Below are 14,433 nucleotides of genomic sequence, written 5' to 3'. Positions count from 1 at the left end.
TGTTGTGTTATCGCCAGACATACTGTTGATAAGTTAAATAGCCATGCGTTAGAGAAGTGGTAGGCATAAGAGCATCTCTGTACGGGGATGTAGTTATTACCCCAGCTGTCGGGGATGTTGGCGCTTAAAATGCTGGCGACGGAATCCCAGCGCCTGCATCCCAACAGTAAGTATAGGGGTTAGGGGCAGGGTTAGGCACTAGGGTGGAGAGTTAGGGCTAGGCTGCTGGGGTAGGTTTAGGCTATGGAGGGGATGGTTAGGTTTAGGCTGCGGGGAGGGAGGGTAATATACGTACCTCCATCTGTCGTTATTGTGACCCAGTCGGGATGTCGGCATCCCGTACCCAACCCCTCTGTACGCACGGCATATTGAATCTTGGAAATGGATGGGCTACAGCAGTAGAAGACCAGACTCCTGTCAGCTAAGAACAGGAGGCTGATGCCACAGTGGACACAGACTAGGGATGGACATTACCATCAATGTTTTTGTCGTGTTTTCACCATTTGATAGCGGCTTTCTGATGGTAGCCGCCATCGAATGATGTGAAAGCGATGGCCATCCGATGTCAAAATACAGATGAATTTAGCTGTTTAACATCAGGAACTGCTGCATGTTGCTATTACGCAAGCATGTTTTTTGCTCATGCGCCAACCATCGGAATGTTTGAATTCTCTTGATGCAATGGTTAGTTACCATCGCAACGACATTTTCAATGATGGATGCCCGGCCATCATTTGATGTCCATCTCTAGCACAGACTCACCAACACTGTAAAGATTGAAAAAATTGCATCATGAAGTCCCTGGACTGCCCAGTTCCCCATGGGAGTGGGTGGGATCCGGCTAGTCTACTCTCCCGGGAGAGTATACGGGAAACACATGAGTCTCCCATACATTCCGGGAGAGTATACGGAAAAAATACAGGAGTCTCCCATACATTCCGGGAGAGTATACGGAAAAGATACAGGAGTCTCCCATACATTGCGGGAGAATAGACAAGCATGATACTTCATGAAACATAACTACCATTAGTATCTGGTATATTTTTAATTGGCTGATCTGTGTTTAAAACAAGGATATCCATACAAGTTAGTTTGGTAGCGGGCCGTATCTCACATAGTAGTCTTACTTTAATTTAATCCGTCTGCGATTCATGTGTCCATCAAGGATATCCTTAGCTGATTTTTGTTTTTTCATTACCCCTAAGTATTGGGGTACTCAACCCGTCCCAGCACTGCACCGAACACTTCTCTTCTTATTACTCTGCATCGTATGATTACTGATAAGATATTGTCATCCTCCAATTAGTTTCATCAGCAATTCAATGCTCCCAGTATACACCTTGACTTTTCCTAGCTATTAGACGTCAGGAATGTCTCTTTCCCTGTATCAGACATTCACCCAGAACCGGTGGCATTTGTTATGATCAGTACAGGTGAGTCTCGTGCAGAGTACAGCTGAGGATGGTGACTAATAACTGGTAATATAATAGGGATCATTTATAATTAGCAAATTCATTCTGATTATATAAGCTACTACAAATAAATGCAAATACAAATCTTACTTTCGACGAAACATTTCCGCAAATATACACCCGACGCTCCAGATGTCCACCGGCGTGGCGTAGCTGGACTGCAGTAGTACTTCTGGGGCTCTGTACCATAGAGTGACCACCTGCAATGACACAACACCAGCTCAGACTGCACCAGTAATCACTTTCCAAACTGCTAAAAACAACAGGTCTCATAAAAAGAAGAATATTATGAGATTAGAAGAATAAGGGTTATTTAAAAACATTATATTTTATTGCAATCTAGACAAACAGTAAAAACACACAATGCCATGACTTCAGTGGGGTTGGGTATGGGTTGTCGGCAGTCGGGATCCCGGCGGTCAGAATCCCAACGTCGAGATCCTGACTTGTTGGTCGTTTTGCTGACCCTCCCCCTCTCCCTACCATAACCATCCATTTGTGGTGCCTAATCCTAATCCCCCCTAGTGACAGAACTCAACCCTCCCTTCCCGTACCCTAAACCTAACCCTCCCCCTAGTACCTAACCCTAATCTACCCCCTAGCGTCTGAACCTAACCCCCCCTACCCGTACCCTAACCCTCCCCCCTTAGTGCCTAACCCTAACTCTCTACCCTCATCCTATCCCCCGATACTTGCCTTCAGGATGCCGATGGTCGGTATTTTGGAGCCTAGCCGGAATGCTGACATCCCCTTCAGAGGCCCCACAATATCCTCTAGGTTCCATCTGCACGATGTGGGAGTAAAGGTGTTTATGTAATCTCCTTTGTACATGTGCTGTGTAGGCTGGCCGCTCGCCATCGGCAGTATTACACAGGTAATGATCAGATTAGCTATTGATGTTGCATATATGTAGATGAGCGAGTTGACTTTGACTCACCAATAAATGATGAATCGGCTGAGAGAAAAGAGAGACCAAGTATTAAGTGCACCCCTAGCGTTAGACCAGTGGTTCTCAAACTCGGTCCTCAGGACCCCTCACAGTTCACATTTTCCAGGTTACCTAGCAGACGCACAGGTGTATTCATTACTCACTGACCAGTGGCGTCCCTCCACACAATCCGAAAAGATTGTTTGGCTTCGCGGACAGGGGGCGTAGCCATGCGGAAAGGGGCTGTGGCCTCGCGGCCCGAACCCTGTAGTCCCGACTCCCGGGCTTTTTACTGGGGGGGCTGGGGACGTGCAGGGGGTGCGGACTGTCCTGTGTGCAGTGGCGGCTCCCTCACAGTGTCGGAAGCAGAGTGCTGCACTTACTACTACAGTGCAGCACCCGGCTCCTGTCAGTGAGGGGGAGTCTGCACCTTGGTGTCACCCCTCGGCCCGCACCCCACTTGTGACACCACTCTCACTGACACATTTTATAGGATCCACAGATGGGGCTAATTATTTCACTTGTGATCCTGTGAGGAGACATGGAAAACATGCACGGTTTGGGGTCCTGAGGATCGAGTTTGAGGACCTGTGCTTTAGACTGTACTGCAGATTTATGGTAAAATTATCACCGCCTGTGAATAAATTCCACTATTTACTTATGACTGAATTATCATGAAAAAAACACAACAATCTATTGTGGAGCACAGAATACGCTTCTCTTTAGATCTAATTCTATGGATCTGCAACCCTGTATTTTGAGCCCAATCCCATGACCTGGATATAAATGCCTTGTTTTAAGGCTATCCATGCTTGAGCACAGGTGACTTAATTTGTGCCTAATTTAATTTTACCATCTGGACTCAAGCATGGATATCCTTAAAACCTGGACTGTAATGGCAGAGTTTGGGAAACTCTGCTGTGGCTATACCTTATTCTGCACAGGTTACTACTATACTTTATCCTGTAGTAGACTATACTTCGTCCTGTACAGTAGGTTATGTTTTATGCTGTAAACTATAATTCATCCTGTACAGATTATAAATTTCGCTTTAGGCGTTCATTCACTTTACGCTGTACACAACACCTTATGTTGTAAGCAGAAGGGTATCAGTCACCATGAAGCGCCCCCCCCTCCAATCCCCCCTGTACCTGATGATGAAATGTGCCTCTTGCGTGGTTTCCCGCTGCGCCATCTGACTGGTGATCAATTCGGAAAGATGCACAGAAGAGAGCAGAGTCTTGCTAGCTCCTGTGCGGCGCCATCCTACTGAATACATCATTATCAAGATGGCGCTGTGCGAAGGAGCATAGGACGCTGTACGGGTGCATAGTGCTTGGTGCAAGGTTTGCAGTGCTGGCCCCCCTAGACCCACCTGGCACCCATGAGTTTGACTGGGGCGGTACACCTGTCAAACCGTAACGCAGGTGTCCTAAGGCGAGCTCAGGGAGGACAGAAACCTCCCGTGGAGCAGAAGGGCACTTCTGGTTGTAAGTTATAGTTAATATTATGACTTATATATAGAAACTTATATATAGAAACAAATAGCTAAATTTGAAGCCCTAAATTCCCCACGACAGGATGTCATAATTGCGTTAGAGCGGCCTATCACCTCTGAGCACTATCGTGTTATGCTGATTACGTTTTATGTTTACAGCTATGAGCTATTTCGGATTCGCGATATAGAAGATGTGAGCACCAAACCATGTTCAATATAGTAAAATTCCTAAACAGGATATGCCAGGTTGTAAAATGTTTTATACATAACTGTATATGAAATAAAAATATAGTTTAATATTATACTAACAGAAATGTACCTATTTTGTTCTTTTTATCTGTGTATAAGAAAAGGCAGGTATCAGACCGAGGACCTGATTCAGACCCACTCGCTAGATGCGTACGCTCGCACCCAGCGTATGCAAATCCGGCACACACCCAGCATGCCAGGCGATCGCTCGGCAAGGCATAAGCACGACCACTATGTCTTGGCGTGCGATCGCTTTGTGTATGCAGACACCCACCAGCATGACTTAAGACGCACACTTGCGCACGTCATCTCCAGGAAGCGTATGCAACCATCGGTACATCGAGTACCATCGGAAGTGAACGCAGCGCTTGAGGTTGACTATACCCTACCGCAAGCACTGCGATCACTTCAGTGTGAAATACATCCAGGTGACGTGTACTATGACTCTGCCTGTTAATTATGCACAACGAACAAATATAATTCAGGCGCATAAAAGTTGATTAGTAAAAGTAAAAAGAAAGTAATGCAACCTAATTGTAAAAATCAGCTGCTCCTACTGAGTGATTCTGTTATACTCCAAATAGTATTGACTAACTTACAATAAGGAGCGCATAAAGATTACAAGTTTAAACAATATTTAATATAGAATAGATCTACATAGACATATATAAAAGGAAATTAAAGTCCACAATAAAGAATGTGTTAGTCTCCAGTAATAAAAAGATGTGCTGAGAAAAAATAGGGCCTGATTCAGACCCACTCGCGAGCGGCTGTCCGCTCGCAAGTGGGTCGATGGTCTGCACTGCGCATGCGCACGACGGAGGGAGTTCCGTCGTGCGCATGCGCGAGACGCGACGAGCGAAGGACTTTCCTTCGCTCGTTGTATCTGATCAAAGGGGGCGTGCTGTCGATGTTGATTGACAGCACGCCCCCTTTGGTGGGCGTGCCTCCCAGACGGAGGCGTTCCCAAAGGAACGCCTACAGTCAGAAGCCGGCCCCACTGACATCACTAGTGATGTCAGTGGGAGTGATTTTGGCTCTGATAGAGCCAAAATCACTCAGGGCCTTGCGGTTGAGAAACTCAACCGCAGGCTTCTGCTCGCAGTGGCGATGGTCGCGATGGTCAAGACCATCGCGACCATCATCCTGCACGCTCGTATATGCTGTGGGTGGTGACCCACAGCTATATGAGCGTCCAGGAGGACGCTCCATATTTATGGAGGTGGGCCCTGATTCAGAGCGATCGCTCTGGTCAGAGCGTCCGGCTCTGAATCAGGGCCATAGTCTTTAAGTAAACCTCCGTCCAATATAAAACCCAACAATGGGAACAGCCAATTAGTATCCTTAGGACAGGGCAAAGTTCAATCGCCTTTAAAAATAAGTCTCATCCTTCTCTCCAGAGAAAAGACCAGCTAAATTGGATTTAAAAGCTCCACATTCTTTATAGTCAGTGTCTTTATATATTTCCAGGTAAGCAGCCCACAATAGCAGATAACATTACATGAGTTGTAGGGAGGAATGCCACAGTCTCCTGGGTTCCAGTCTACCCACTGCCGTTGTTGGAAGCAGCGACATACATGCACATTTCCGCTGGAATCCGACAACAGAATGCATTTAGACAGCTCCAAAGTCGGGAGTGAAAATATTCCAGGAATGGAATGAAACAATTAGTATTTTATAAATGAAGGATGAGGGCCTAATGTATTATCAGGCAGGATGAGGGTGGTCTGAGCCATGCATACAGAGAAGTACACGGTGCTATCTCCTCACGAAATCCGGCAAAACGCAAAAATTTTTACGGTTCACACAATTACTTTGAATAGTTTTGGGACGTTACATATGGGTGAAACGCGTGTCTTTGTGACAATGCGCCTGATTCAGAGGTGGACGGAATTTAAAGATCGGGCTGAGCACCCAATTTTTTAGTTCTGTGCATGCATCCGAGAAGCACAGCACATGCGTCCCAATGTTTACCGCCAGGGGATGAAGATTACAATTGTGACTGGGGCAGGGGGTTCCATAGCCCGCGGCGGGCGCGTTAGTGTCAGGGACTGTGTTGAAAGACGCAGTTCGACTGGCATCGGCAGCTATGTACCATCGGGCATTCTGAGCAACCATAGGGCTGTTATGTCCGATGGAGCGGCCAATGTCTGATCGATGGTGTGGAATGAGGTCCGATGTGCAGTCGGGTACCCTCTGAAAGCCAGAGCTCATCCTGCAGTCACTGTCAGAAGCGCTGCTAAACAATGTAATCTGTGAGAATGGGGCAGTGTGTGACCGAAAATGAAAGGAAATGAAATGATCGGCGACAATTATTAAGCCAATCAGAAAGCAGGAACGGGAACCCTATAACAAAAATATTGCCCCTCCCCACCATGCAACATTTGTTCTGTAATCATTTTCCATTCTCATAGTTCCTGTAACTTTTACATAATTGTGATATTTTAGAGAGAAATTAGCATTGAGGATTAGTGATCCCTGGCAATTTTGTTCAGCAAAAATCCTATTATTTCAAAGTCTTCTACTAACTTCCTAATAATTTAATATTACACTGCACAAACAGCAGACTTGGAAGGCAATGCAGGTCTCTCTTGAATGAACACAATAGCCAAAGACAAATGTGTGTCCCCTGGTGGCTGCTTGACAAAGTCCAGTGCACTTTGGTTCTTACAGGAACAGGTTACAGCGCCCTCCCTCTCGCTATGGGAACCAAATAAATATTTGGGCATGTTTTCAAAGTAACGAGATAAGAATACAACAGGCACTGCTCCCTGCTCAGGGCTAGAGACTGGCTCTCAGCAGACACACTATGGCTGATTAATTTGCCTTCCTGAAGCACTTACACAACAGGGAAATGCTATTCAATCAACGTGTTATTTTACAGCACTTGTGGTCATGTACCAAGTGTCAAACTATAAAGGTGAAGTGTGAGACGCACTCTGTGGCGGTACAGCACGCCATGTGCAGGAGCGTTGCTGTATGTGGAGCTAGACGCAGGGGAATGGGGAGGAAGTTGGCGTTCCTTGCAAGAACAGGGTAGGTGCACCTGTGAGCACCGTTTTGTGGAGCAATCCAAATGTCATTTTAGGGAGAGAGATCATTGAAATTACGATAGAGGTCTGGACTGGATGCATATTTAGGGCCGTTTCTCTATGTACAGAGGAGCACGCAGCCATTTTGTGCCAGCTCTTAGGTGGTGATGTTTGGGCCTTATACTGTGGGAAACCCATACTGCCTAACCCCGGCTTACAATGACAGATGTGCTAGTATATTGCTGTAAGTCGCAGTATAAAGGTGCCCATCCACTAGAAGACAGGCAAAAGACTGCACAATTAGGACATTGTAATCGTGCAGTCGTTTGTCAGTCTGTGATGAGCCTGCACTGAACGAGCAGTCGTTCAGTGCAGGCTCATCAATCATCTGCAGACATGCTGAACCTGACGTTATCGTCAGGTTGACCAGCATGTTTGCACAATGATAGACGGCTAAACAACCAGCGGGCACGCACATCGCTGGTCGTTTTAGACATTTTTGCAAACGATTTATGAACGATTGAACGATCGTTATCGTTCAATCGCTCAACTTAATCGTCTAGTGGATGGGCACCTTTAGGTTCCTGGAGATAAGAGAAGGGCCTGACTGAATCCAGAACCCTAAACTGAAATTGATTAAGGCTGGCCAAAGATCAGGGTGGAGAAGGCATGTCGCCTACTGGTAACCTGACAAGGCACACAGCTGTTTCACTGAAGCTATCCTGCACTAGCTGCTGTCTGTCCGTGTAGGCAACGGAGTCAATTAGCTGTGGGGTTTCGTGCGTGAGAAATCCCCGCTAATTGAATAGGTCCAGCACGGCAATTAGACGCGGGGGCTAATTGAATAAGCCCCAATGTCTGGATGGTCATGGGTGGAAATAGTTCAGCAATAAAGAGTTCATCAAAAATACATAGAACATGTAGCGAATAATAAGAAAATATTTATTTCACTGGTCTTGAAGTCAGTACTATTGTTATTATAATGTATTACTATATATCATTTGAAATAATATATGCACTGTATCTACTGCGCTGCAGATTATAACGGATATCAGAAGTCACCTTGTCTCTCTGTGGCCTGTAAGGCTCTCTGCCTGCAGCCACAGAGCCACGTAATTCTCTTTTTAGGGGGTGATGTATCAAACTTTGGAGAGAGGTAAAGTATAGAGAGATAAAAGTACCAACCCATCATCTTATAACTGTTATTTTACAGGATGTGCTTGAAAAATGACAGTTAGAAGCTGATTGGTTGGCACTTTATCTCTGTCCACTTTATCTCTCACCAAGGTTTAATAATTTCCCCCTTATTTCCTTATTATACAGTAAAGTATATTATGGGGTTGTTTTGGGATTACCTCTGCTTGTGATAATAATTGTAGAGGTTTGTGCTGTCGGTTCAGTAGCTCAAAGTTTAGGAGTTCCAATCATGATGAAGATCCCTGATGAAGTCCCATATTAGGAGTGAAACGCGTTTGGTTTCAAGCCCCCCTGAACACAACAAAGAAAAACAGGGGACAGACTCCATCTGGAGATCCTCTAAGGCAATCAAACACACTGCATACTGCTGGCTACAACCAAGACCTAGAAGTGACATTGATAATACACAAAAAAAACGACATAAAGCCCAGCAGTAATACTCAACTGCTCTTCTAAGAGCAATCTCCTGCTACATTCATTTATAATTTTTTTTTCCTCACAATTATTCACTGAAAGTATTTCTGCAAAGCATAACACTGTACCGTAATAACTACTATTACAGCCATAAATCACACATAGCAGCCAGCTCAGTACTTTCAGAGCTGCACCTCTCTCAGTTAACTTTTTAAAAAATCCACAAAGTTTTTCTACATTACACCAACATACATATCTAACACCCGATTAGCATTACACAAAGCCACAGATGTAGCCTATCATACCTCTATCCAAGCAATAAACAAGGAAAGTAGCCTTCACCAACTTAAGGTGCCTATCCATTAACAGACATAGAAACGATTGTCGTTTCTATGTCTGGGATTTGCCTAAACTAAATGTTCAGTCGTTCAGTGTAGGGACATCCATCATCCCCGTAGATGCTGAACCTGACGTGATCATCAGGTTGACCAGCATGTACGGGCGATGATAATGTCAGAAACGACCATCGCTGGTCGTTTGAGTCCTAAATGTGCCCGATAAATGAGCAATTGCAAGCGATTGCATGATAACGACTTTGTTATCGTGCAATCGCCTACAAATATCGCTAAATGGATACCCCCTTTAGTAAAATTGATTAGGACAGACAACCAGGGCCAATCCGCATTGCATTTTACATGCAAAAAGAGTCGAAAATAACTGTAAAACACCATAAAAAAAAAAAAAAAGCTACACTCACTTCTCAAGAGTGTAAACATATTTAAATTAGCGCTATAGAGCAGAAACCTAAACTATTACTGCCAGCATTACAGAAGAGCTATTGATTAGCCCAGACACCCAGGGCCAATCAGCACACTACTCAAGAGTGTAAACATATTTAAATTAGCGCTATAGAGCAAAAACCTAAACAAGAACTGCAATACAGGAGCGCTATAAAGGAAGATGCTAAAAACAGAAGAAAGGTATAAGTATACAATAGAGCCTGTGTAAAAATCCAATGACTGCGCTTTAAAATCGGACAACTGATATAATTCTGTCCCAGTCTACCGGCTATGACTCCACCGCGTGAAGGATGACAAAACACATCCACAATATATTTTAACCTATTTAACATATATAGTGGTTAACTAAAGAAATAAACACCAATCTTGTAGATGGCCAACTGTAAATGTACCCAGATAATCTGCTTTGTATGCTATTATAATTCTTGCTCTCTTATGCTTGTGTTGTTATATGTAGCTTGGTAGTGCCTGAAGACCCTGGTTTCAATCAAGGTGTCAGCTCATAGCTACCCTGGACAGGCAACATTTTCAACCTGTATCAGTAGATTGCAAGCTTACTTGGCAAAATGTGTATGAAGTTTTCTCAGTACAGCACTGGTCCATTCCACGGCGTAATACTAAATGCAGTATAAAAGAAATACAACATAATAACACGGGGGTTAAGGGAGGGTCCCTCACAAATCTTGCAAAGCTTTTGTCACCACAATGGCTAACATTTTTAGCACCTTAAATAAGGATGTAGCTTAAAGGGGAACTACCATTGTAGCTTGCACGAAACCAGTTAAAAGCATTGCTGAATGGGCATGTTTTATTGCACCAGCTAACTATTCAAAACATTCAGGCACCTCGCAAAAACTCTGCTTTTCTTATCATTCAAGACAGTGCCAGAAGTATAAGGACATTTACTAGGAGGCCACACACAGGGCCTGATTCAGAGCTGAACGCTATGACCAGAGCGCTCGCTCTGAATCAGGGCCCTCCTCCATGAAAATGGAGCGGCCTCCTGGCCGCTCGTATAGCTGTGGGTGACCACCCACAGCATTTGCGAGCGTCCAAAAAGATGGTCGCGATGGTCTTGACCATAGGACTTGCGACGGAGACCCTGCGGTAGGGTCTCCCTGCCACAAGCCCCTCCCACTGACATCACTAGTGATGTCAGTGGGGCCGGCTTCAGACGGTAGGCGTTCCCATGGGAACGCCTCCGTCTGGCAGGCACGCCCCCGGCACGCCCACCAAAGGGGGCGTGCTGTCAACCAACATCGACAGCACGCCCCCTTTGGAGCGAGACCCGGAGCGATGGAAAGCCCGTCGCTCCCCGGGTCTCGCGCATGCGCACGACGGAGCTCCCTCCGTCGTGCGCATGCGCAGTGGGGAACATCGACCCGCTTGCGAGTGTCCTGACGCTCACGAGCGGGTCTGAATGACCCCCACAGTGCATATAAGATATATCACTTGACCTGTCAGGCTGCTCAGAAAAGGTGTCGGAGCCATGGGCAAACACAGGATTTCTAGCCAGGGGGTTTCCAAATGCTAGCTATTAGAACGAGTGTTACCAGTCCAAGAAGAGGTCATAACTGGCACTTAACAAGCAATAGTCTGTCTCATACAAAGTGCAGTGTATGCAATATCTCAGACATAGACAGAGAAAGCAATCGCAGAAAGCCACTGATGTGACATTAAGACCAGTCCGCCTAAAGCTGAGCGTCCAGACGCAGGCACCATTCCACAATCCAAGTCCCTGGCTCTAGGGAGCATTGGAGGCAGTCTGGGAGTCTGGGGGAGTGGCAGAAGAACTTAGCACTGGCCGTGGGCATATAGGAACGCATTGGACTCCGTATATGTTGGCTAGTGTACGTAATACTGTATTGCAAATTAATAATATAGTCTATATAGTATAGGTTCTAGGGGAGAGAGACTAAAAAATGTTGTGTAGCAAAATCGGATTATGGGCCTTATTCAGATTTGTACGCTACGCCAACGTTTTCGCAAATGGAGCAAATTTTTGCTACTACCATGCGTCAAGGTACATTACTGTAGTTGCACGTTGCAAATCTTTATTCTCAGGGGGCGTTTCGTGGACAAAGCAGGGAGTGTTGGCCAGGGACGTGTCGCATGCTGCGTCTGTGATCCTGTACGCAGAAAACACGGCTCCGGCGTCTAGGTTACGGCAGTCATTCTGAGTGACCATAGACTGACTCAGGGAATCAATGTTTACCTGATCTGTGTCCGATGCTGCCTATGTGTACGCAGTTGCGGAGAGCTGCGATGGTTCCGGTGGGCGTCTTAGTACAAGTCCCGGCGGCCGCTGGTTTACCACATTTTCATATATCCACAGTTACAAAAATCGCCGCTGCGGAAGCATTAGCGCACAGCTCCGAATCAGGCCCTGTATCCCTTACTACAAAGACACACACACTACGGGGTGTATTAACTGAAGTGCAGGTTTTTAAAAGTGGAGATGTAGCCCGTAGCAACCAATCAGATTCTACTTATCATTTATCTAGCATCTTCTAGAAGATAATCGCTAGAATCTGATTGGTTGCTATTGGCAACAACTCCATTTCTAAAAACCCTCACTTTAGTAAATATACCCCTAGGGATATACTGTATTTGTCGGAAGTCAATTATGCTATTATTATGTCTTCATATAGTGCTATCCCGGAATGTCCAGTAGACTCAAAAACTGACCTCCCATATCCTGTCCCCCTCCTCAGTGTAGAGGGCAGTCGGGCTTGATATCGAGATTTGGGTTGAATTGTGCTCTGCCCCCTACTGCCCTCTGCTGCCTGATTTATTGGCTCTGGACTGGATATTTCTTTGAAATTTCAACACTGGGCATACACACGAGACGATATCTTTAAACGATAACGATATCGTTCAACGATATATCGTTAATATCGTTCTGTTTGTATGCAATGAATGACCAACGATGCGCGCTCCCGCTGGACGATAACTATATCTATGGCCGTCCGTACATGCAGGCCAAGTTGGAAGATATCGTCAAGAATTGCCTGTTCAGAGATGTGGCAGGATGACTTCACTGAAAGATATTTATCAAAGATATCTTTCAGTGTGCACTCCCCATATCGTTTGTCCTGCACTACAGAAGGTTCAATGGAAATCGTTCAGCGATATCGATGATGCAGCACATCGTTCCGTTTAGGGATGGGCAGAGCGATTCACCGAACGGAGTTGAGCCACATGGCTCAACTCAGTGGAGTGTCTCGGGATATGACTCTTTAGAGCTGTAGCAAGCAGGAGTGCCGGCGACTCTGAGTGGGTCGCTGACAGATCCGCACCCCCCCCGCAGCCCAGTGCTGCAGATTATGCTTCTGCACTGACTCTACTGAGCAGGAGCAGTGCGACTCTGAGTGACTCGCTGACAGCTCCGCCGCCTGCACTACAGCTCAAGGTTCTGCACTGACTCTCCTGAGCAGTAGCAGCGTCAGAGTGAGTCGCTGACAGCTCCGCCCCCTACACTGCTGATCTGACTCAGTGCAGAAGTATGATCGGGTCGGATCAGCAGTATAGACGGCAAAGCTGCCACTGACTCAGGCTTCCACTGACAGAGGCTAGAGAGGTGGGTGCCTCGACACACCAAACGCTGAGTGACTCGAATCATTCGAACATCTGAATGATTCGAGTCATTGTGTTGAGACACTCACTCACTAGCCATCTCTAGTTCCGTGTGAACCCGGCTTTACCCTGACCTCAACATGTTTACCTGCTAAAGAACGGGGTCCACCCGCTTTGGTCTTTGTCAGTCCCTGACCTTGATTGATAGGATATCCAGCAGCTACCTAGTTGAGCTAATTTGGAGCTGCTGTTGAATATCGAGTTGATCATTACAATCACTGCGGAGGTCAACCAGCAATTGCCAAAAGAAGCGTGATTCCACAATCACCTGGCTCATACAACGGAGCCAAACCTAGCACAGTCAGGGAGCATTTGTGGTAGGTAACATACATAGAAACATATAATTTGATGGCAGATAAGAACCATTTGATCCGTCTAGTCTGCCCATTTAGCGTTAGTTTATTAGGGATAGAGATGGGTTAGGGGTTTGGTTAGGGTCAGGGGTTAAGGTAGGTTGCCAGTGGGTCAGGGTTGTTTGGGAATTAGTGCTAGGGTATTAAACGTAGGCACCATTAGAGTTAGGGGTTAGTGTTAGGGGTTTGTTAGAGTTGGGGGTTAAGTTTGTTTGGGTATTAGTGCTGGAATGGGTATGAAATATGCGGCAGGTGGTTCGATTCCCGTTAGCGGCAGCCGACAAGAGCAGAGTTAGAAGCAGCGGAAGCCCGACAGCGCTGGAAATCCCGATCGTGGATAGGTAAGTATCTACTAACCTAACCTAACCCCCCTAACCCTCCTTAGGGGTGCCTAACCCTAATCCCCCCTCTAAGTGCCTAACCCTAACCACCCCCTTCCCCGCTGCCTAAACCTGTCCCCCGGGGGGGTGCCTAACCCTAAGTCCCCCCGGGGGTGCCTAACCCTAACCCTCCCTCCCCCTAGCCTAACCCTAACCCTCCCGGGGGGGTGCCTAACCGTAAGTCCCCCCCGGGAGCCCTAAACCTAACCCTTCACCCCCGTGGCTGTCCGCTCGCGGTGCCCGCCACACTACGATCGGGATGCCGGGCGCCAGTCTCCCGGCGTCGGGGAAATGCGGGCGTCTACATCTAGACGCCCGGCATTTCACCCTTGCCGGGATATGACAGTCAGGAAGCCGGCTGTCGGCATTTAGGCAGTCGGCTTCCCGATTGCTTCCTATTAGTACTAGGGTATCGGGAGGTTGGGTAATCAAATACAGACGTCTTGCAAACATTTCAGAGGCATGTCGGTGCCT

At 46.5% G+C, this 14,433-nt stretch overlaps 1 protein-coding gene across 1 annotated transcript in view; it reads right to left on the bottom strand.

Annotated features, from left to right (window-relative positions):
* CDK6 (cyclin dependent kinase 6) overlaps positions 1 to 14,433 on the bottom strand; it is a 198,594-nt gene that overhangs the window by 25,680 nt on the left and 158,481 nt on the right. Inside the window, exon 5 of the mRNA XM_088442192.1 lies at positions 1,563 to 1,672. Within this exon, the coding sequence (XP_088298318.1) occupies positions 1,563 to 1,672 (110 nt within the window). The remainder of the gene's footprint in view (positions 1 to 1,562; positions 1,673 to 14,433) is intronic.

Source organism: Taudactylus pleione, unplaced genomic scaffold, assembly GCF_031769625.1.
Source record: "Taudactylus pleione unplaced genomic scaffold, aTauple2 ptg000306l, whole genome shotgun sequence".
In the NCBI taxonomy this organism is placed as follows: Eukaryota; Metazoa; Chordata; class Amphibia; order Anura; family Myobatrachidae; genus Taudactylus; species Taudactylus pleione.
The sequence above is the reverse complement of the archived record's forward strand: the minus strand, read 5'-3'. Positions and strand labels throughout refer to the sequence as shown.